This window comes from Protopterus annectens, chromosome 11.part0 (genome assembly GCF_019279795.1).
Source record: "Protopterus annectens isolate FY-2018-M chromosome 11.part0, PAN1.0, whole genome shotgun sequence".
Taxonomy (NCBI): domain Eukaryota; kingdom Metazoa; phylum Chordata; order Ceratodontiformes; family Protopteridae; genus Protopterus; species Protopterus annectens.
Window position 1 is genome coordinate 1,483,558,379 of NC_056745.1, and position 24,657 is coordinate 1,483,583,035.

A 24,657-nucleotide genomic window follows, 5' to 3' on the forward strand; every position below is an offset into this window, starting at 1 on the left:
AGCAGAGCCAATGCACAATAAATATTTGCAAACACATGTGCCACATTAGTTCATATAAGGTTACTAGGCCAACAGCCCTAGAGCCCTTACAAGCCTAGCCATATTCATCCCGAGTTGTTCCAGTTGTCAGTGGTTAGGTGAGTGAAGTCTGCAGAGGTAAAGGTCTATGATAGCTAATACCAACTTCCTCTGTCCAGGAGGGCCATAGGCACCACCCCAAAAGTGAATTTGCTGTCACCCATCCATTGATCTATGCTGCGTTTGAATAGGGCCAGGGAGAGGCTCTGTTTCACGTGAATTGGAAGCTTGTTCCAGAGGAGTGGCAGTCTCTGGGAGATGTATCTATCTCTACAGAATGACCTGTTCATGTCAGAGGCTATATTAATATCCCTGGAGATACTGACCCTTGTGCAGTTTGATTTACGAATGTGTAGCATTTCCATCAGGGCCGGGTCAGAGACTGCCCTATAAGCCAGGCACAGGTCACCCCTTAGTAACCTGTAGGAGACAGAATACAGTGGCAGGGCTTTCAGTCTTTCTAGTTAAGCCTTGTTTTGTGTACCCTGTAATTGTTTGGTGAAAAACCTTTGTGGTCTCTACAGTTGTTACAGGTGTCTGGTGAGGTACATGCAAAAGGGAGCATTGTACTCCATTACTGGTCTAATGAGGGCCAAGTACAATGGAATTATAACATCCTTAGATCTAGATGCAATGCCTTTACTTATAAGGTGTGCCACATAGAAGGATTTCCTTACTGCTGTGCATACTTGGTGGCCAAACCTCAGACTGCTATCAAGCTGAGTATTTTTATATCAAGTTATGGCTTAGGCTCCTTTTTACGTGCAGGCAGGCTCATATGCCTGTTTTCTTTCCCAAAAGCCCTTACTAAAGCACCTTACTTCACCTACATAAAGGATCTTGTCTCTTCACAGGAAATCTACTTTGCAATAACCTCTTTTTATGCAAGGGGTGGAGGACTGTGGCATTCATACACAAGGCAGGTAAGTATGCTCTACTGTGCCCTGTCCTTCCTCACCTGTAAAGATGTACAGCATACAAGCGCTGCCCAGCTATGTACGACTGTGTGCTGCACGGTGGTCAGGCTGCCAAGACAGACATTAAGTTTTCTGAAGATGGTTCCCAGTGTCCATGACCAGAACATGCTCCTGCAACACCCACTCCCCAAAGAAGAAACTACCAGTTAATCTCTCTTCTGCCCAGTTCTCAGACTTCCGAGTTCCCAGAATGAACCAGGGATGACAGCAGCAGTTTGCCATGTACCAAGGAGTCACATCTGCACATTAGATGAATTTGTTGCTAGCAAAATTAGTCTTGTTATCGTATATATCAGTGAAATAGAGATTCATGAATACTCACCATTTGCAAAGCCAGCAACAAACTCAAATGTCCAGTTTTTCAAGCATAACAGGTTTAATTCTGTACAAGTGATACAAGAAACTGCAATGAAAACACAACGGTCTCCCATAATCAACCTGCCAATACTAGGAGGCTGCTCTGTGCTTTTTTCTGATAGGTTTTTATTTAATTTCCTCTTCCATGTTTCTTTTGTGTAATGCTCATTCAAGAGAAGGGCCCGAGTTATATCTAACTCATACTACGTGGGTCTCTTTGAATGAAAGATACAAAAATAGAGACCTTACTGAAAAGACTAGAACATTAAAATCTACTCTCCAGTTGGACTACTTCAAAAAAGAAGGGGTGGGAATAACAGTTATGCACTCAGTATATCAGCTGAGCTGTCAGTGGTACAACATCTAGCACACTCACCTTAGGTGCAGAAGGCTGTAGGTTCTATTCCCACACTAGGTATATTGATTACTGACACTGCAGTGCAGTATAAGTGGGGTGCTGCACCCCGAGTGTGCCGCCCTTTAGATGAGATGTTAAACCGAGGCCCCATCTGCTGGAATTGGTGGTAGTTCAGTGGATGTAAAAGATCCCACAGCACCTATCAAAAACAGTAGGGAAAGTTCCATGATTCACTGGCCAAATTTCCCCTCGTAGTATAAATATCATCTCTGGTCTCCTTTGTAAAGAGACTACCAACCTAGTGGGACTAACCAGGTCAACAAAAGCAATGAAATGGAAAAATCTGTCTGGATAAAAGGGGTACCACTGGGGTAATAAGTATTCAGTGCAGAGGGATTTTCACAGATCAGCATATACAATGAGTACTGTATCTGTTAAATGTGAATTTGATGGCTTCCTCTCATTACCAGCTGTTGGGAATAGTAGTAACCAGTGAAAAATTAACTCCCTGGGACGTCACAGCAAGAGAACATTATCTGTTATACTTGAGTTTGACTGCCTTGTCTCATATGACCAGATGTTCTGAAGAACAACAAACAGTGAATATTAAACTCCCTAGGAGGTCACATCCAGAGGAAATACAGGCCAAGCCTGAACTTATAAATACAAACTCCAAGATTGCCATACCTCGGAGAAAGGGTAATATTCAGAGAAATGGCATCTCAGATTTAGTATATGTAATTCTTATCTTTCAGCCATTCAGTCTCTGTATTTTGGGACTCACTGTAGCAGGCACTGACATTTCAAATGGTTACCGCTAAAAAACACATGGATCAAGCATTCACATCCTCTGAAGTATCAAATTCAAGACGCTATGTTGTCCTATCTCACCTTCATTCTTACTGGTACGACTCGGCCGTATACCAAAGCTCGGGAGCTTCAACTGGCTCGAGGCTACAACCTATCCCATGATGCTTAGTGGCTGTTCCCTAGATCTCATTTTCTGCTTGAAGCATTGGGATGGTCTTCGCTGGCTCAGGCTAGTAATTACATTTATTGTATATCTTTTACTATATTTTTTAGCAATATCTTCATAAAAGAGACTCTCACCAGGAGCCAGCAAGATAGCAAGACTATCTGCCATTGGAGTGCGTTTTTCCACCCCTACCAGACCTTATTCTAAAAGTCAAAAGAGCAGGAAAATGTGGTTCTGGAAGTCCAAAGGAGCCTCGCCGGACGTTCATGGTGATCCTTCACCCACGGGCAGAGGGGGGAATAACAATAGAAGATGCCATCCATGTGGCGGGGGGGGGGGCTGCAAAACCAAGGCGACAAAGATACGTTCTCCGGTTGGGCCTGACTGTCCACTCTGGAGGCAGTCGGGGGAAGAATATCTCTGTACCCAGAAGCCTGGCTGAAATTGACTCTAGACAAATGGGTACAGTCCATTATATCCAGGGGATACAACATTCCTTTCCAATGCCCACCTCATCCGTCAAAGTCCATCCCAGACATTCAACTCAGTCAAAGTGATCAAGCAACTGTAGAAATTCAAAGGTTGCTAGAAAAAAAAGAGTCATCCAAGAAGTCCCTGCAGACCAGATAGGATCCGGAATTTACTCAAGGTTCTTTTTAGTTCCAAAAAAAGACAGGGGACTGGAGACCAATACTGGATCTCAGCAGACTAAACAAGTTGGTAAAGAAGACAAAGTTCCAGATGGTAACACTGCAGGCTATAACTCCCTTTTCTGGGACAAGACAATTGGATGTGCTCTTTAGATCTTCAGGATGCGTACTACCACATAAAGATGGTCAGGCGCACCAGAAGATTTCTACGCTTCCGGCTGAGAGCCAGTCATTACCAGTTCAGAGATCTGCCCTTTGGTCTCACTACAGCCCCCAGAATGTTTACCAAATGCATGGCAGTAGTCACGGCTCATCTGAGACTTCAAGAATTCCAGGTGTTTCCATATTTAGATGACTGGCTCCTGACTGCCACCACCCCAAGCACCTACTAATCAGAGCCAGAGACCCCACCATCCATCTCTGCTCAGATCTAGGCATTACTATAAATCCAGAAAAATCTGCCTTGTTGCCATCACAGTGTATTACCTTTGTAGGTGAAGATTTAAACACACACGACATGGTAGCAAAATTGCCTCAAGAGAATACAAACGCTACGCAGTCAAGTATCTGTCCCTACTCAGGAAGAAAAAGGTACAAGCAAAATTTGTCCTCAAGGTCTTAGGCTCAGTGGCAGCAGCGATAACACTAGTCCCACTGGCATGACTACACATGCGGATATTACAGTGGCTACTCTTCGCTCAGTAGTCCACACAGGAGTTACCCATGTCTCACAAAATTCTCATTACGGATGCTTGCAAGAGGGACCTACTTTAGTGGTTTCAGTCCACTCAGGTAACAATGGGCAGACCATTCGTACTTCCACAACCTGTCGCTGCAGTAAACTCGGACGCGTCCCAGATAGGGTGGGTGGGGGGGCATTATCTGGGACAGACTGTCCAACGGATTTGGAAAGATCGTGAGTACCATTTGCACATCAGTGTCCCAGAGATGAGGGTGGTGCTTCTGGTGTTGCAAGCATTTCAGAATTCTCTTCCCATGGGGACTACTGCAATTCAGACAGACAATACGTCGGTGGTATGGTAAATCAACAAACAGGGAGGAACCAGATCCTATCCCCTATGTCGAGAGGCCCAGAGAGTTTGGCAAAGGGCAATTTCTTCTTAGCGCTTTCTGACGGCAATGCACATTGCAGGAAAATCCAACATAATAGCAGACAGGCTAAGGAGAGCAATTCTCATGCCTCACAAGTAGTCCCTAAGTCAGGAAGTTGCGCATCAAATTTTTCGCAAATGGGGCCAGCCTTGCTGCAACCTTTTTGCCACTCCATTCAATACCAAATGCAGCAACTACTTTGCCCTCATTTCCCCTCCGGGAGACTCACCAAGGGATGCACTCGTCCACAATTGGCCCCCGGGAGTTATTTATGCTTCCCCCATTTCCATTGATTCCGAAGGTGATTCAGTAAGCCAAGTCGTTGAGTCGCAGGTTAATTCTCATTGCTCCTTATTGGTCTCATCAGATTTGGTTCCCCTTCCTTTGGCCCCACCTTCAGGAGGACCCGTGGATCCTGGACCCAGTGCCGGATCTTCTGACACATCAGTCAGGAACGCTCCATCCTGCTCTTCAGAGCCTCAAGCTGACGGCTTGGTTACTCCACTTAAAATCTTAGCCAGGCTTCCAGAATTATCCCCTGCAGTACATCACATTCTGGTTTCCTCACACAAAAAGATGACTAGGAAGCTTTATGTAAGCAATTGGAAGAGGTTATGTTGTTGGGCGGATAAGAAACATATAGATCCTTTTACAGCCGCTATACCTTCAATTTTGGGATTTCTAACAGAAGTATTTAATCAAGTAGCAGCGGTGGCCACTGTTCGAGTACAATTAGCTGCTATATCAAATTATCATGTGGGACACCTCAGAGCCAATGTAATGTCCCACAGATTATGCAAAGCTTTCCTCAGGGGTACCTTTCTGTTAAGACCACCCTTAACAGAACCTCCTCCCCCATGGGATCTAAATTTAGTATTATCATCTCTGATCCTTCCTCCCTTCGAACCAGCATCCTCTTGTCCACTAAAATTTTTATCTTAGAAAACAGTTTTTCTAACAGCAATTACTTCAGCTAAGAGAGTATCAGAATTGCAAGCTTTGTCTATCCGTCCTCCACATCTGATTTTCCACTGACAGTTTCCCTCAGAACAAATCCTTCCTTCTTACCAAAAGTTTGTTCTGAAGCAAATTTAAACCAATCTATAGAATTGCCTGTGTTTTTTCCTAACTATGGCAACAAGGCAGAATATAAGCTTCACCAATTGGATGTGCATAGACAGTTGCATTTTTACTTGCACAGGACCAAAGATATCAGAAAGCCCGAGCAGATGTTTGTTTCCTATGCAGAAAACAAAAAAAGGCTTGACAATCTCAAATGTTACTTTGTCCAAATGGCTTACTGAGACCATCACCTGTGTCTACAATTCTCACAATAAAGAACCGCCAGGGAAAGTAAAAGGACATTCAACTAGAGCCGTGTCCACCTCCACTGCCTTTCAATCCAGACTTCCATTGGATTCAATTTGTGGGTTAATCCTCACACCTTTATCTCTCATTACAAAGTAGATGTGGCCTGCCGGAATAGGGCATCCTTTGGTTCCACTGTCCTGAAGGAGTTGGGTACTCTGTCCAGCCAGTAAGAATGAAGGCGAGATAGGGCAACATAACATAAAGAAGTTATGTACTCACCATAACGTTCCATGTTTGTTGTCCACAATCTCGCCTTCAGTCTTGCGTCCCACCCATTCATCCGCCTCCTGGAAAATCTAGAGGACTTTACAATTGGCAAATATGGTCTGATTCCTTTTTTGCCTCTACCTTTATAACTAATATATTTCATAAAACCTTCCTTTCTGTATGTTAGCATACCATAGGGAGTACTCTTTCAAACAAGATCTGGGGAACAGCTGCTAAGCATTATGGGACAGGTTGTAGCCTCAAGCCAGTTGAAGCTCTCGAGCTTTGGTATGCGGCAAAGTTGGAGCAGAGGTGTGGCTCTGAACCCTACCAACAAGAATGAAGGTGAGATACTGGACAACAAACATGGAATGTTATGGTGAGTACATAACTTCTTTTTTGGGCTTTCTAAAAATGGAACTGCATTGGTTGAGACAAAAAAATTCAAATTAACCCAAGTTTCCCTTTCTATCCTCAGATCCCAAACTAATCTCTCACCACCTACAGTTCAGATTTTGCTGAGGGACAAGTTTCCATGTTGGTAAAGATGCAAGTCCGTGGAGTCATTCGGACAGACCAAAGCATATCAGAATAAAGATGATGTTGGCTGTGATCCATGCCTTGGAATCTCTCAATTACCTATGGTCACTAGGGCCTCAAAGTAATTACAGACAACGCCAGACTTATATGGTACATAAACAAACAGTGAAGTATGAAGTCACACCCCATACTGTAGGGAGGCTTTGATGCCTTGGGAAGTAGCTCTACAGCATTCCTTAACTCTCCTAGCATTTTTCATTCTGTCAGAGAAAATACCCTGCTGGACAAGCAAAGCAGGACCTTCACAAATGGAATTTGAATGAAAGGGCTAACTGACCCTGTTGTCAGGAACATCTCAAACAGATCAGTTTCCTTCCTTTCAAAACAGACAAATGAACAACTTCTGCACCAGGACTCACTGTAAGCAAGCCTGGAAAAAAAGATCCATTCTCTTTTCATTGGGCAGGAATATTCCTTAATGCTTTCCACCTTGTCCACAGCTATCCAGGGTAATTCTAATGATTCAGAAGGACTCCCCAAAAGTCATTGTGGTAATTCCCTTATGGCTCAGGCAACACCGCTTCTCTTTTATTCAAAATTTCTGACATTACTTATTTTTCATTAAATAACACTTTTTCGGTTCTTGCTTTCAGCAGCTCCCACACTATTCCAAATATTCTAAAATCCAATTTTTAACTTCATTTGTCTTATTTTTTTAATATCCATAAAACATCATGTTCACAGTAACTTCTTTCATACCAAGTAATATATTCTATTTGATTACCAATTTCCACACTTGCCTCCCTACAAAAACCACTAAATTAATATGTTCACACTTCTGCTTTTTGAGAATTTTTTTCCAATATTTTCGTTGCTTGGGATTGTGGGTTTCAGCAATTCACAGCAGGACCAAAAATGGATTCCTTTTCACTTTTTACTAATTTCTAATACTTTTTAATTGCTTTCATTCCTTTGCTTTGCTCTATACTCAAAGATAATCCAACCGTTTCTAATAACCTACTTACCTCTTTTATTACTTCTGCTATCCAAATTTATTTGCATAAGAAATCGTTAATGGAAGTTCAAATTTCTCCCTAATATTATATTTTGCTTTCCTCTCCGACTCTATTGGTACAGCATTCATTAATGATGTAAATAAAACACTATTGGGGGCACTCTTGTCAGACAACGCTTTTTATAGCTATTTTTTTCACTTAACCTTCCAATAAATAAGATCCTAAAATGAATCTTCCAAATCTTCCATGCGCTGACAAAACCTTCCTTCTTACAGACCATACATCTTCCATAACTATATTCCATATTATCAAAACCTTTAGCAAAGTCCCCTACCACTAACATAACTTCCTGTTTTTCAGAAACTAATTACCACTTCTGTTACTAACTGTGACATTTCTTTTTTTTTTTAAACACCTTTATCGAATTAGCACTTTTAACGTAGGCAAGCTTACATTAATATAAAAATAATCACACCATATTAACAAGCTCACATTTACAATCATTATAGATCACATATATTGTTACACATCATATAATCTAAGCAACGTTACATAAATGATTCAGTTCCTGCCTTCTCTCAAACCTCTTTCTTTCTCCAAAACATTTTTCTGCATGTACTGTTCCCACAATTTCCATTTTTTCTGTGTGCTAACTGCTGTATTTCTTGACTTTATTTCTCCTTGACTCCATATAAACCTTCCATAATAGCTTCCTTTAATTAGTTTTCAAATATTTTTGCAAAATCTTTATCATATCTTGTAATCAGTATTATTCAACATTACTGGTCTACAGTTAGAAATATCTTTTTATCTTTTTTTATTCACACAACCTTTATTAAACCTTCACAAATGTCCCCGTCAAAAAACAAACCTTGTTCTTTGTATTCATTTGCTATCTTAATAGACATTTCCTTTTCATCATTGTTCATATTTTACTCCTTATACTTTATTTTTTATGTATCTGTTTTAAATCATTTAATTACTGCAGTTACATTTTTCAAAGCTGCTTCTCCAAATTACTTTGTCTTAAGTGCAGCATGTTTTTCAAGCTGTTTTCCTTGTGTATATATTTAACAACTTACGAGGTTTTCTTACCCAAACTTCTCCTTCATTACTTTTATTGAGCTTCTTATTTTTAATCCATTTTATCAAAAAAGTGGCATTTCTTCCCCACCCGTTTCAAGTTATATTTTTATATAACAATGTGTGTCTTCTTTCTATTTGCTTTGTATAATTAGTTTTCTTCTATCATATAATTAGAACAGTCTTTCCCAAATAATTTCTGTAAACCTTCCAATGTCCTATTTTTTGGAAGTTGGGATAATCTTTTTTTTTTGTACTTACTAATACCAATCTGTCAATTACTCAGAAAAATTCTTCATGGTTAAATGACTCCTCCAGAATGCCTGTTTTTCCTCTTGCAAATAATTCTTTACCTATATTTCACCTGTCAACATCTTTATTTCTTTCCTTTCTTTCAGAAATTTATTATTCTCACCTACCTTCACCCATACTGACAAATGAATGGAAACACCTATAACACCGCCATCAATTTCTATAAGGTCTTTTGATGAGACAGAAATAAATTTAAATCTTAAATACCATTCTAAACAAGGAAAAAGATCTGTCCTTTCATATCTATCGACATAGGTTTACTATTATTTTACCAAATTAAACATAGGTGAATTGCTACTAATTCGAAACAAAAATGCAAAATTTATAATGCTGAACACAAATAAAGTCAAACTCCGAAGTGGTGAATCTCTGAATTCGACATAATTCAAACATTCATCACACTTCCGGGAACAGTAGTACTGTGACTTGCACAACATAAACGTGTTTTTAGGGGGGAAAGCCCCCCTGCACCCCCCCACACACACACACCCTGCTACTTAAATATACAAACTCAGGGATTGCACTATAGTGAGAGAAAGGGTATCATTTCCCGATCCCGACTATAGTACGATCTGCATCATAATATTGAACCTTACAACAGTGAATACTGTACTGCATTCACTGTTGTAAGGTTCGACATTGTGACATTCGTTTTTTTCATTGTGCGAAATAGCACTTTCACACAAATGTAAATCGCACAAAGTGCAATCAACAAAATGATGTACAGCTATACATATATATATATATATATATATATATATATATACACACACACACACACACACACACACACACATACTTCATTTAATCGAATTTTAACATCGAACCTCTGATCATCGAAGACCAGAGAATCGAAGGTTTGAAACACTGAACCTTTCAAAAAAATCTAAACCATGAAAACTGCTGATTTCACATTTTTGTAGGGGGGCAAGCCCTTCTACACCCCCACACCCCCTGCTACTTAAACACACCAACTCCGAGATCACACTACAGTGAAGAGAATGGCAACCCTCTGCACTGCACACGATCTCCATTTGACAAAGTTCAATATTTCAAAATTTCAATCCTCTGGTCTTTGATGATAAGAGGTTCGACATTTTGAAATTTCAATCAAATGAAGGGGATCTACAGCTATATATAAACTGAACTGTTTTGATGTCTGTTATAACCTTCTTTTTTTTCCTTATATCACAATTAAAGTCCCCTATTATCATAGCCATATTTACTATCACATACAGTAATACTGATAACTGCTTCCTCGTTTTCACAGCTGTATTATATACAATGCACTCCAATGACTCTTAAGATTTTATCTCATATTTTTACATCCAAAACTGACACCATCGCTGGTATAGCTACTACAAAATCAAAAATTCTTATTATCTCAGGCCTTTTAGTAGAAAGGTTACCCTTGAATATGCATCTGATTGAATATCTCATAAAATGTTTCTCCACTTTTGCATTTACAGTCCGTTTTCCTTCTACAAAACATGCCTAATAACATAACAATCTTGTTTTGGACAGCAGACACTATTCCAGCTCTAGCTTTTATATCAGATTGTTATTTAAAGTACAAAAAGGACAAGAGAAATGTGCGACTACAGTTTGGTAAGAAACGTCCGATCCCTCTCTTTTCCTCACCGATGCAATTCTTTATTTATAGCCTCTTACCATCCTCCCCTGTATCCCCCCCCTCAAACGTTTCTTCCCCTCCTAATGGATCAGATTTATTTTCTGTTGCTTCCAAGCCCTGCACCCCCCTGTAAAACTTCAGTAACATCATTTCCTACTCATCACTCGTCTTCAGTCACAGTTCCTGCACCCCCCTTTTGTACGTTGGGTAACCTCTCCGTCTTCAGATTCTCTTATGTAAATCAGGTTCAGCATTACTACTGTGAGTTCTGCACCTCGTTGCCTTACTATTCCAGCTTATTCTGCATTCATTCACGCACTGAAAAATATATATTTTTTTACAATCAAACCAGATATGTTCAATTTTCTTGCAGAGTCTGTATTCTATTTTACAATGATGCACATTTTGACCTCTTTTCGCTGTACTACTGACATGCTCTTTTGAAATTAAATGACTGGAGTCCCCACAAAAGTAACAAGGTCTTGAGCTAAGCCAGTACTGTATTATATATCGACTGACTGTTTCCTGGTTTTGGATATCTTTTTTGGTTTACTGTATTATAACTCTAAATCCAGCTACATACACCATACTAGATAAATGCAGTAAATGTTATATTTTTTGCACTTAAAATAACCTGTTCCCCATTTTAGATATGTCTGTCATCTTTGACTTGTTTTAAGATTCTTAACCTCTATATGCAGACACTTGCATAATTACATAATTTTCAGTAATTTCATTAGTTCTAAACTGAACACTGACTTTTTAAAATGCTTGCAGTCTCTTGTCCTGAAAACACCAACTAATTCTAAGGATAACTGTTTTTCTTAATTCTAAGGCATCAAAAAATTATCCTTTTAATAAAATTTCAAATGTGATATCATAAAATGTTACATCTCAAATGGATAAATGACATGACATCCACAGCCTTACGCCCGTACAATAACATTGCTCCATACAAAGTATTTATCAATAACAATGTCTTTTACTGTCGGACTGCAAGTATTTCTGGTGACCTGGTCTGTCTCTCTGATTTCTTCTCTCGTCTTTGACCTAGCTACCGCACATGTCTTAGTACTACAATCTGCATTTGCTGCTCTTGCTGAAAAGGCACCTAGAACTCAAAGCTTTCCAACGGTGGCTTCCCTAACAGTATGTCCACTGTCTCTCCCCCACAAGATCACAGAATCCTGACTAGAATCATCCATCTGAATCAATGATAATTTCTTATCTGACATGACCTGTGACTACAGAAATGCTGTATGTACATCATTAAATGCCCTTGCCTCACGACATCCTCCTGGGTCACTTTTCTCAGGTTTCTCCTCCATGCTCTTCACATCACAGTTTACATCTACCAGCAACATATTTTTGCCGTTTTCATTCAGCAAAGTAACTGCCTTCACCATCTTGCACCTTTTTCTCAGCCACGTGTACATCAGGAACAGGAAAATCATCCAAAAAAAGTAGTTGAAATTCCCCAGTGCCCTAGCCAAATTTCCTTTAGTCAGTGTGAGGTCATCCCTGAAAACAGACTGCCTGGTCAGTATGAATACCACCAGAGGTCATCCCCTGAAAACAGGCCTTTAACATAGTGACACCAACCTAGGTCAACAAAGTATAAAAAAGGAAAAATAAGTAAATCAGTGTCGCACTTTTGATGAACTATCAGTTTCACATTCACTCTGTTATAAAACTGAAAATCACAACTTATTTTAGCAAAAGACTTGTGTTTGAAGCATTTCTCCCCAGGCCTCCACTGAAAATTGGCTCATTCCAAGTCAGACCTTCCCAGTAAACAAATATTAAATAAATAAATAATAATAATAAAAGGTGCATAACTGGAATTTTCCTCATCTACAAATTCTGAAACTTTAGGTCACCATGCAAAACGAAGTGGATGAGTGATATATAATGTACATAAGGAAGCCACCTGTTCTATCAGCATCTATGACTTGGCACGCACACGCAAACATGCACATGTACAGCTCACACATGCGTATACACACACACATGCGCACAAATGTTTTACTATAGTAGGTGGAGAGACAGGTCAACATCTTGATGGCCAGATTTGTGATGGGGTTCTCAGTATTTTTATCAACCAGAATACTGGATCGGGTACAAAAAAAATGACAACACATACTGAGCCCATGAAAAGTCTAGGCTACAAGGCCTCCATAGGTGTGTACTAGGCTAATGGCCCTGGGGTCTTTACAAGCCTAGCCATAGGATTACCCTGGCATAGTGCCATGTTCTGTTGATTGCGGTAGTGAGGTTGAGGTCTCTGGAGCATGTGGTGTGCAGGGATTGGGATTTCTTTAGATGTATCATTTCTAACAGAGCTGGGTCAGACATGGCTTTGTAAGTCAAGTAGAGATCGCCTCTAAGTAGGTGATATGATACAGAGATTAGTTCGAGTTTTTTGGGTCTGTCCATATAGGACAAGTGTTTAAGGCCTAGGATCTTCTTTGTGGGGTACTTTTGCAGCCTCTCCGGTTGTTGCAGGCGTCTAGTGAGGTACATGCCAAATGGGGCATTGTACTTGATGACTGGTCTAATGAGGGAAGAGTACAGGGAGACAATGACCTCTTTCTTCCTGGATACAAAACCCTTAGTAATGAGATGTGCCACATAGAAGGACTTTTTGACCACAGTGACAATGTGGTGATCAAAAGAGAGGTTGCTGACAACCTGCGTTCCCAGATCTCTTATAATGCCTTCTGTGTTCAGTGGACTACCATCAATGTGGTAATTCATGGGAACTGGGTTTTTCCCAAAGGGGATGACAACACATTTTTTGGCATTGAGCTTAAGGCCATGGTTCTGACACCAGTTGTTGGTCTCAGTGAGGCCATTCTGTAGGATGTCATCATCACTTGGGGAGTTAATAATAGCTCCAAACTTGCAATCATCTGGGAACTTTGTCAGCCAGAGTCCCTTTGTATTGGCCTGGACTTCAGAGAAGTAGATACCAAACAGGAGAGGACCCAGGACCAAACCCTGTGGGACTCCACTTGTGACTAGTTGGCAGTCTAACTGGGAGTCAGCTACTTTCACACTGGGTTCTGTGAGCCAGTTTGCAACCCACCTAGTGATGTATGGGTTGGTGCCAAGCTTAGTGAGTTTTTTTATGATTCCTGAGTGGGGAATGGCATCAAAAGCCTTGGCCAGATCAAGGTAGGCTGTATGAACCACCTTGTCTTCATCCACAGCTCTGGTGACTGACTCAAAGTCGACCAAGTTGAGCAGGCATGATCTACCCTTCACAAAAGCAAACTGTGTGGGATCCAGAGTTTGGAGATTCCCTATATCCTTGTTTATTAGGTCCATGATGATGCGTTCCATAGATCTGCATATCAGACTCATCAGGTTAATGGGGTGATAGTTCCCCATTCTCAGTACTTTATGGCAAATTAAAAACAATATTTGACAGAAGCTGATTTTTTGTTACTTTCTCATTCAAAAGAAAGAATGCCTGACCTGGCTTATGTGCTAAAATGGCAAACACCATTACAATATTAACAATCCTCACCAGATTGTAAAGTAATGGTACCAAAACATCCTCCAAGTGACAGATCTTTAAAGCATGTACTTCCTACCTTATATGAAAGTCTGTCATAAAAGGTCAAGCAGATAATGACTGTAAATGTGCCTTGCACATTAAGAATTTAGCCTAAGTACCACCTTATTGACAAAATCAGTAATAACCAGGAAAAACTATATTTTCCCTTAGTAAACCCCTTCTAAACTCCACATTAATACTTCAGCCTCTGGAACTGATCTCTCCAAGTCTTGTTTCTTTTTTTCTCCTCATATAAACATAACACTCTTCAACAGCATCCACTTCAGAGAATGAACAATATTAACTGTTGCATGCTTTGTGGGGTTTACTATCTAGGTTACTTTGATGAGTTTCTGTAAATGAAGTATAGGTAATGCGCAATAAACAGCCCAACAGTGACCAAGCACTATGAAAGCAGGGCAGTCCTAGAAGGCTTCATCCTGAGTAAGAAGAAAGCCTCTGAAATTAGTATGTTATGGACTGCTTTAATTTAAATCACAACACTACAGTTTGCAGGGATAAGCAGGAGGTTATTCCTCTTCCTTGAAGTGTGGAAATAAAACCAGAAAGGCCAGTTCATTTTTTTGCTACTGCTGATACCTCTGGACTGCAGACTGTAGCACAAAGCCCGCAGAGCTTACCATAGCTTTATTACATACATTTCTCCATATGCATAGCATGTTAAGTCATTAACAGCGTTACAGATTCCCAAACAAGAATCAAACATGCCTGTTACATGTAAAACAAACAGGGCTTTGGTGAAACAATAAACAGGAAAAAAGGAGCAATTACGAGGACAGATCTTCCAGAAATCTAATAGGGCTGAGAACTTTCTCACCATCTATAACCAATCAAATGATCGCAATTACTGACAGTAAATCACAGTTGTTAAAATAAATGGTCGGCACCAACTATGCCAAAGTCTGAATTTCACAGCTTGTGTGTTAATCTTAGTGACTAAACAAGGCGCTTCATCACTTTAGTGCTCATGAAATCCTCCTGAAAAGATTAATAATTTCTCCTAGGACTCATCTGATTGCTAAAAGAAAGAACAAAACAGGATAACACTATGCACAGATCTTATCTACTAGACTTAACTACAGTAATTCACAGACTCTTAAGTATTAGAATTACATCCTGTTAAGTACCTGTTAGTACAAGCACAGCATCACAGATTTCCAGAACATTTAAATTCTCTACTTGCCTAAAAACTGCTTTGTTGAGGTACTCGGCGTGTATTCTGTGAATTTCATCAAGGTTTCCAACTGAAGACAGCTCCTTTCCAAATTCACACCACGTAACATGCAGGATCTGGTTAGCAATGTACCCTTGAATTACTTTCACAAAATGCTGCATCTCATGTTTGAAAAGTTGCAGTTGTCGGAATTGGACTGAAGATGAAGCACCGTTTACCAGTGCTAAAATTAAAAATTAAAAAAAAAAACTGTTAATGGAGTAAATAACAAACCATTTTACAGAAAATAATTTCATTAATTATCATTACAGAATGAGTGAGCTGTACGTTGCCACCTCGACTGGACAATGAACGTTCTCCAGCGAGGTGTCGATGTACAGGCAAGTGCCCACTGAAAAACCAAGTCTGCTGCTTCATAGGAGATAACTAGGCTATCGACCCAAAGGTCATTTTAAGCTTAGCCCTTTCATCCCAATGTAATACCATAGCAATGCTAGTCAGTATCCAAGATTGCATTTAGTGATGACTGCCCATGTCCAGGAGAGTTATGGGCATTATCCCCGGTAAGAATCTACAGTGCCCCATCCATTCATCCAGGTTCATCTTGAACAGTGTCATACAGGTGCTATGTTTCACATGAATTGGTAGCCTGTTCCAAAGATGTAGCAGTTGCTGGGAGATAAATCTGTCCCTCCAGCATGTCCTATTTATGTCGCAGGCCATATTTAGGGTCCCTGGAAAGGATAGCCCTAGTCCTGTTTGATTTATGGATACGACAGTAAAAAATGTAATGGCCACCATTTTTTTAAGCTCGCTGAACACTGTGTGGCAACATACTGAGCACTTTCCTTCTGTATGTCTATCTGAGTGCTTGCATGAGAGAGACAGACAGGCAGCACTGAGCTTGCATGAGAGATAACGATGCAGACACAGACAGGCAGCACTGAGCTTGCATGAGAGATAACGATGCAGAGACAGACAGGCAGCACTGAGCTTGCATGAGAGATAACGATGCAGAGACAGACAGGCAGCACTGAGCTTGCATGAGAGATAACGATGCAGACACAGACAGGCAGCACTGAGCTTGCATGAGAGATAACGATGCAGAGACAGACAGGCAGCACTGAGCTTGCATGAGAGATAACGACGCAGAGACAGACAGGCAGCGACTGCAACTTGTACGTTCTGGCATTTTTGACTGAATTTAATCCTCCTTATTTTTGGAGGACACTAGTACCAATACCAGTACTAGGGACATTAAAGGGGGGGGGGGGTGGAGGTGGGGAAGACAGCTGCAATATGTATCATCTGAAGATGTGCTCACTAACAAAGTGGTTGTAATTATTTATATGCATGTCAGTGTGTTGGGCTGTATTTCTGAATGTTTATGTTTCTAGTGTGTGTGTGTGTGTGTGTGTGCATATATATATATATATATATATATATATATATATATATATATATATATATATATATATATATATATATATATATATATAGAGCTATATAAAATGAACCGGCACCCCACCTAAGTGACATGTTTAATCATAGCCTCACCTCAGGCTTCGTGCCCACTGAGTGGCGCACAGCTACAGTTATCCCGCTCCACAAGGGAGGATCCACCTTGGATCCCGAGAACTACTGTCCAATCAGATCTGCAAGGGCATGGAGCGCATTATCATGGAACTTATAAACAAAGACATTGGCAACCTCCAGACACTGGACCCCACCCAGTTTGAGTTTGTGAAGGGCCGATCTTGTCTCATGAATCTGATTGACTTCTTCGAATCGGTCTCCAGAGCTGTGGACGAGGGTAAGGAGGTCCACACAGCCTATCTGGACCTCGCCAAGGCCTTCGACACCATCCCCCACTCTGGAATCATAGATAAACTTACTAAGCTGGGCATAAATCCCTACGTCACTCGATGGGTTGCCAACTGGCTTACTGACAGAACCCAGACTGTAAAAGTAGCCAATTCCAAATCCAGCTCCAGACAAGTGACAAGTGGAGTACCTCAGGGTTCAGTCCTGGGACCACTCTTGTTTGGCATCTACTTCTCTGAAGTACAGGCCAACATTAAGGGACTCTGGCTAGAGTACAGTTTTGTACCTACCACAAATGTAGATGTCCGATAGATATGCAACTGCAGTCATAACATATGGGTTGTCCTGCCTCAGGCAGCCCTCGGTCGGCCAGATTCCAAAGTCTGGGTCCGACGTCGGCTGATGTCGCATTTCTCTCCGACGTCACAGCGGCTGGAGTATATAAGCATCAGCCGACGCCATCTTCTTCAGTGTTTCTTGCCCCAGATGCCAGGTGCCCTCCAATGAAGGCTGTAATCAAATTGGAAGACAAAAATAGATTTCCAGACAAGAAATAAGCAATAAACAGATACACCATAACTGATATCCCCAGCTAAGGATAATAGGGAGAGGAGTGGACCCAAGGCATAGAGGGGAAGGAGGGAGGGAAAACCCGACTGCAGTTGCATATCTATCGGACATCTACATTTATGGTAGGTACAAAACTGTACTATGTCCTTCAAGAATGCAACTGCAGTCATAACATATGGGTTGAATACCATAGCTTGGCTGGGGGAGGTGGTATGCTCTATGAAAAGGATGGTGTAGCTATCAATCCCTGCAGGACTGCCGAAGCAAAGCCTGCTCTGGATCTGGAATATAAAGGGAGGTTGTAGTGTTTGGAAAATGTATGCACGGAGCTCCATGTAGCAGCTTCTAGAATGTCTTTTGTAGGCACCCCTCTTAAAAAAGCTGTAGAGGTGGCTGTAGCTCTGGTGGAGTGTGGTCTGACATTGGCTGGCACACTCTTTCCATGGAAGGAATAACAGAATCTGATGCAATGTCCAATCCATTTAGAAATTGTCTGTTTGGAAATTGCTTTTCCTTGTACTCCAGGGGCGTAAGCTACAAAAAGCTGATCAGACTTCCTACTGGTCTTGGTTCTGTCCAGGTAGTAGCGAAGTTGTCTGTGTATGTCCAAGGTATGTAACAGCCTTTCCCCTTTGTTCTCAGGATTGGGAAAGAAAGTAGGCAGGTGGATTGCTTGATTTTAAGAAACCCTGGATACCACTTTTGGCAGAAAAGTAGGGTTGGTTCGTAGGGAGACCCTGTCTTTGTGAAAAGTTATGAACGGTGGTATTGCCATTAAGGCCCGTAATTCCGAAACCCTTCTTGCTGAGGTTATGGCCAGCAGGAAAGCTGTCTTCCAGGAAAGAAATTGTAAATCCACAGGAGCTGCTGGCTCGAAGGGAGGTAGAGTCAGTTTTTCTAGGACAAAATTGAGGTCCCAAGCTGGTACTGGTGCCTTTCTTGGGGGCTTTATATTCTTGATTCCTCTAAGAAATTGCCTTAACAAAGGATGTGAAAACACAGGTGGGTCAGTATTGTATCTAGCTGAGATAGCTGAAGCATGAATTTTTATGGAAGAGTATGAGAGTCCGTTATGTAACATATCTGCCAAGTATTCCAGAATGAGTGGGATGCTCAAAAGTGATGCATCATGACCCTTGTTGGTATTCCAAATGCTGAATCTCTTCCATTTGGCCGAGTAAGCCTTTCTGGTGGATGGTCTGCGGGCTTCTGTTAGTATCCGCTGAACTTCCTTGGAGAGAGGTAAATTGAGGTTATTTATGGGATTTCCCAAGCTGTTAGCTGTAGAGTCTGGATGTTGGGATGAACAGTCCTGAAGTTGTGTTGAGTCAAAAGTTGGGGCCATTGTGGAAGGGCCCACGTTTTGTTGTGACATATGCTCCGTAGTAGTGGGTACCAGTGCTGTCTTGGCCAGTCTGGAGCTATTAGGATCCCCTTCGGTTGCTCTGCCTTGATCTTTAATAACACTGTGGTCATCAGTGGCAGGGGTGGAAATGCATAAATTATTAGGGAGCTCCAGTTGAATGAGAGGGCATCTACTTTCCATGCTTGTGGATGGTATGTTCTTGAGCAGAACCTTTGTAAGTGATGATTGAGGTGGGAGGCAAATAGGTCCACGTCCGGCCTACCCCATGTCGAAGTGAGTCGTATAAAGATGTCTGGATGAAGCCTCCATTCGTGGGGGTCTAGGAAATTCCTGCTTAGACTGTCCGCCAGAACATTGTCTTTGCCTGGAACAAACTGGGATTGTAGCTGTATGTTTAGACCCAGTGATTTTTCCCAAAGATTCATTGTCAGTCTGCAAAGGGGGTAAGAATGAGTGCCCCCCTGCTTATGTACCACATCACCATGGTGTTGTCTGTCCGTATTAGTAGGTGGCCTTGTTGAAGTTGTTGTCCAAAGGCCTCGATGGCATGCATTACTGCTAGCATTTCTTTTTGGTTGATATGAAGATGTGTTTCCTTTGGGGACCATTGCCCTTGAATACATCTGCCGTCCATGTGCGCCCCCCATCCAAGGTCTGAGGCATCTGTGGTCATTGTCTGTGTTATCTGAGGTTTTTTGAATGACATGCCTGTTTGACTGGCTTACTGTGGCCCACCATAGAAATTCCTTTTGAAGACATGGAATGAGTGGAATAGTTGCTTCTAGGTTGTTGCTGTGTTGAGACCATAAGCTTTTTAAGTACCATTGAAGCTTTCTCATGTGTAGTCTTGCTAGTGGGACCAAGAGAATGCAGGATGCCATGTAACCCAGGGCCTGTAGGAAACTCCTTGCAGTCATCTGGGTGAGCTTTGCTAAACTGTTGAAATAATGAGTTAACTTCTTTTGCTTGTCTTCTGTCAGGTAAGCCATTTGAGAGGCTGTGTCTAGTTTGGCTCCTAAGAAGGTTATTTGCTGGGATGGCTGAAGTCTTGACTTTTGAAAGTTGACTGTGTATCCCAGAGCCTGTAGCAAGTGTATGACATAATTTAAGTTTTTTGTCAAAGTTAGTTTGTTGTCCGCTTGTATGAGGCAATCGTCCAGGTATGGGTAGATTTGAATCCCCTGGAGCCTGCAATGAGCAATTACTGATGCCAGGCATTTCGTGAATACTCTGGGTGCAGTAGATAAGCCAAATGGCAATGCTGAGAATTGATAATGCTCTGGCCCTGCAAGAAATCTGAGGTATCTTCTGCAGCTGTGTCTGATAGGGACATGCAGGTATGCCTCCTTGAGGTCCAGAGTAATCAGCCAAGACCCCTTGCCCAGCATGGGAAGGAGTTGCTGTAAAGTCAGCATTTTGAACTTTGGTACTATGAGAAAAGTGTTTAGAGCGGACAAGTCCAGTATTGGTCTCCATTGAGCTTCTTTTCTTGGAACAAGGAACAGTCTTGAATAAAACCCCTGACCTTGTTCTTGTTGTGGAACTTTTTCTATTGCTATGATCTGAGCAAGCAGAGAAATTTGCTTGATAGCCTCTGCCCTCTGATTTTGTGGAAGGTTTGGCATGCCTTGTTTTCTTGGCAAGGTATGAAAGTGGAACCTGTAACCGTGGTCTATAATGTCCAAAATCCATTTGTCTTTTGTCAGTTTGTGCCAATTTTTTGAAAACAGAGATAACTTTCCGCCCAAAGGAGCTTCTGTTTGCTCCTTGGTCAGCGGAACTAGAGGAAAGTCATTGAGATTGTCCCTGCGGGGCAGGAGAAACCCCTGTGTCACTTCTTTGATTTGCTGGTTGCCATTGTTGTCCCCTGTAGGATCCTCTGAATTGCCCTCTTCCTCGGGCACGCCTGTTTTTGCCCCTTTGAAATCTTTCAGGATTAGGAAAGGACCAGTTTTTAGAAGGCCAGTTCCTGCTGAATCTGGGCGGCTGAACCTGGAGGAAGTCCTTGACTGTCTGAACTGACTTGGCTTTTTCCTCAATGGACTTTAACACATCTTTAGCATTAGCACCAAAAAGCTTGTTCTTTTCCAAGTGTGCGTCCAGAAGTTTTGCCTTAACATGATCTGGTAAGGGTTGTTCTTTTAACCATGCATGTCTACGAATGACCGCCCCTGTCATAGCTGCCCTACATGAAGCCTCCAATGCATCATATCCACACTGTAAATAGTGATTGCTAACCTGCTGGGAATTATGCACAGCCTCCTGCAAAGACTTCCTATCTAAAGGTTCAGGAGAGGCCAATCTTTTCTGTAAATCATCTAACAGGAAATCCTGATATTGAAACATGTGAAAGAGACAATTGAGAGCTCTCATAGATAAAGTAGTGGAGGTGTAAACCTTCTTCCCCCATCTCTCTAAGGACCTTGCTTCCCTGTTGGAAGGCAAAGGGTTTTTGGAGGTGGTAGCTAAAACCCCTTTAGGCCCCTGGGAAATTGTTTCTAAATCAACAGCATGGGCCCTAAACAAATGAGAATGGGTTTCTGGGACCCTATAGTATCTGTCAGGCTTGACAGGAGCAGGAGGAAGAGTATCAGGGGTAACACTGGAGTCAGAGTATAAGTCATCCAAAACATCAAGCACAGGAGGTATAGTTAAGGGTCTGTGTTGAGGCTTTTTGAGGAAGGTTCGAAGGCGCTTTCTGGAATCTGAAAATTCCTGGCCTTGCCACTTAAAATGCTCCCTCATGGAATGCAGAACTTCCCCAAAAGAAATATCCTGAGGAGGAGAGGCCGAGGGAATGGAGTCCTCTGCATCTGAATCCTCATAGGTCTGGAAGGGCTCTTCCTGGCTTTCAGAGTGAACAGAGTCCTCAGAATCTTCATCTGAAGGAAGAGGGTCAGAGGGTTCAACCCTGGGCCTCTTATCAGGAGGAGGCTGGGATCCTCTCTCAGGATAGGCCTGGGAACCTCTGATCAGGGAAATTAAATCTGCGGCCATGGACATGATTTGAGTTTCAGGAGTAGGCTGAGGTAAGGTTTTAGCAGTAAGATGCTTGGACTTGCTGGCTGCCTTGGCACGTGTGTAGGCCTTGATAGACATGGACATGGGAGGCCTAGCCGCTCCACGTGCAGGAGTGACCTTATCAACAGCAATGGTCTCAGGGGCATTTCCTCGGTTTCGGTATCTGGAGGAAAATCAATAACTGGCGTCGTAGTGGCCTCCGGTATCGGTAATGCGGTGTCTTCGGTTCGGAGCGGTGGAATAACCACCTCAGAGGGAACCGGGGCACTCGCGGTTAGTTTTGGCATGGTGTCGGTGGAAGACGCGGGCCGAGGATGTCGGTCCCGGTCTTTTAGTTTCTTAGAAGTCTGCGTTGTCGGTTGTTCCGACGGCATTGTATAATCAAATTTTTCGCCGAAAAAGTCTTCAGCGAACTCCGCCCGGCGCCTAAGAGTGCACTTGTTGAAGCGAGCACAGGCGGCACAGGCCGAGACGTCGTGGTCTGGGCCAAGGCAAGGGAGGCAATAAGAGTGGAAATCCTTATGAGGTATTTGTTTACCACAAGACAAACAATTATTTACTTTCTCAGTAATTTCTGACATCGGCTGAGGCAAGAAAAGGTCCCCAACGGGGTACTTAGCTTTTTTGATGACTTCGGTTTCGAAGAATACAGGAGCTGACCGACCGGCACTTGCGAACTGCTTCTGCTTCGGGCACCGCACGGCAAGAAAGACTGAAGAAGATGGCGTCGGCTGATGCTTATATACTCCAGTCGCTCTGACGTCGGAGAGAAATGCGACATCAGCCGACGTCGGACCCAGACTTTGGAATCCGGCCGACCGAGGGCTGCCTGAGGCAGGACAACCCATATGTTATGACTGCAGTTGCATTCTTGAAGGACATCAAAGTTTGCAGATGACTGCAAACTGGGAGCCATTACTGAATCCCCAAATGATGTAGATATTTTACAAAAGGGCCTTACAGACACAGATGCCTGGTGCCAGAGTCATGGGCTCAAGCTTAATGCCAAGAAATGTATAGTCATCCCCTTTGGAAAAAAACATGTACCCATGAACTACCACATAGGTGGCAGGACACTAAACATCGAAAGTGTGATGAGAGACTTAGGGACACAAGTGGACAGTGGTCTCACTTTCGATAACCACATCGCCACAACAGTCAGGAAATCCTTCTACGTGGCACACCTCATCACTAAGGGCTTCTCATCCAGAAAAAAGGAGGTCATTGTCCCACTGTACTCATCCCTCATTAGACCCATTATAGAGTATAATGCCCCATTTGGTATGTACCTCACAAGACATCTGCAACAACTGGAAAGGCCACAGAAATACCTCACTAAAAGAATCACAGGCCTAAAGCAGATGCCATATGCTGACCATCTAAAAAAAACTCCATATCGTCTACTCAGAGGCGATCTCTGCTTAACATACAAGGCCATGTCAAACCCTGAGCTGTTGGACATGCTACACTTAAAGAAATCCCAATCCCTCTGAGCCATACGCTCCAGGGATCGAAACCTTATCATCACATTGAACAAAACATGCTGGAGGGATAGGTTCCTGACCCAGAGACTCCCCATACTCTGGACAGACTGCCCATACATGTCAAGCAGAGCGCACCTCATTGGCCCTCTTCTAAAGGAACCTTGATGATTGGATGGGAGATAGGAAATTCACCCCGGGGATCATGTCAGTCACCCTGCTAGACAGGGGCCCAGAGAAGTAAATACTGTGGGAAAAAATTTCCAGGGAATTGTTATGGCTAGGCTTGCATAGGCCTTAGGGCCGATAGCCTAGTACCAACCTATGAACATATATATATATATATATATATATATATATATATATATATATATATATAGGTTTACTATCATAAATTCGAAAATCAGAAAAAAATGTGTCTGCATTTTCGAATTTATACATCGGAAATGAACATTTCCGAATTAACCTAAAGTCGAAAACAGCTGTGTATTGTCGAAAATGTCGCTCGCGACATTTACGGCAATACACAGCACTCCCACCCGTCCCGTAACTACCTACCTAGCCTAAACTCACAGTTATGCAGGGGGGCAAGCCCCCCTGCACCCCCCTGTGGGGGGCTGCGCCCTTACTATTCCAACTCCGAGATCGCACTACAGTGAGGAAAGGGATGTATTTCCCTAACCGCACTGTACTGCGATCCCCTCACATGAGCGAACGTTAGAATTGCGAATGTACAGTCCATTCGCAATGGTAACATTCACTCACATCACCTGCCGAAATATGAAGTATTCGAACATCTGTTGTTCGAATACTTCATAGCCGTGCAAGTGCACGTCGGCATTGTGATAGTAAACCATATATATATATATATATATATATATATATATATATATATATATATATATATATATATATACACACACATATGAGAGACAGATTAAATTCTTACATAATTTATATTTCAGAT

The 24,657-nt window shown here is 42.1% G+C and overlaps 1 protein-coding gene across 1 annotated transcript in view; it reads right to left on the minus strand.

Moving 5' to 3' along the window:
* The window catches only part of TUBGCP6 (tubulin gamma complex associated protein 6), a 1,304,734-nt gene that overhangs the window by 17,636 nt on the left and 1,262,441 nt on the right, over nucleotides 1-24,657 (minus strand). Inside the window, exon 23 of the mRNA XM_044088793.1 lies at nucleotides 15,438-15,651. Coding sequence (XP_043944728.1) covers nucleotides 15,438-15,651 — 214 coding nt within the window. The remainder of the gene's footprint in view (nucleotides 1-15,437; nucleotides 15,652-24,657) is intronic.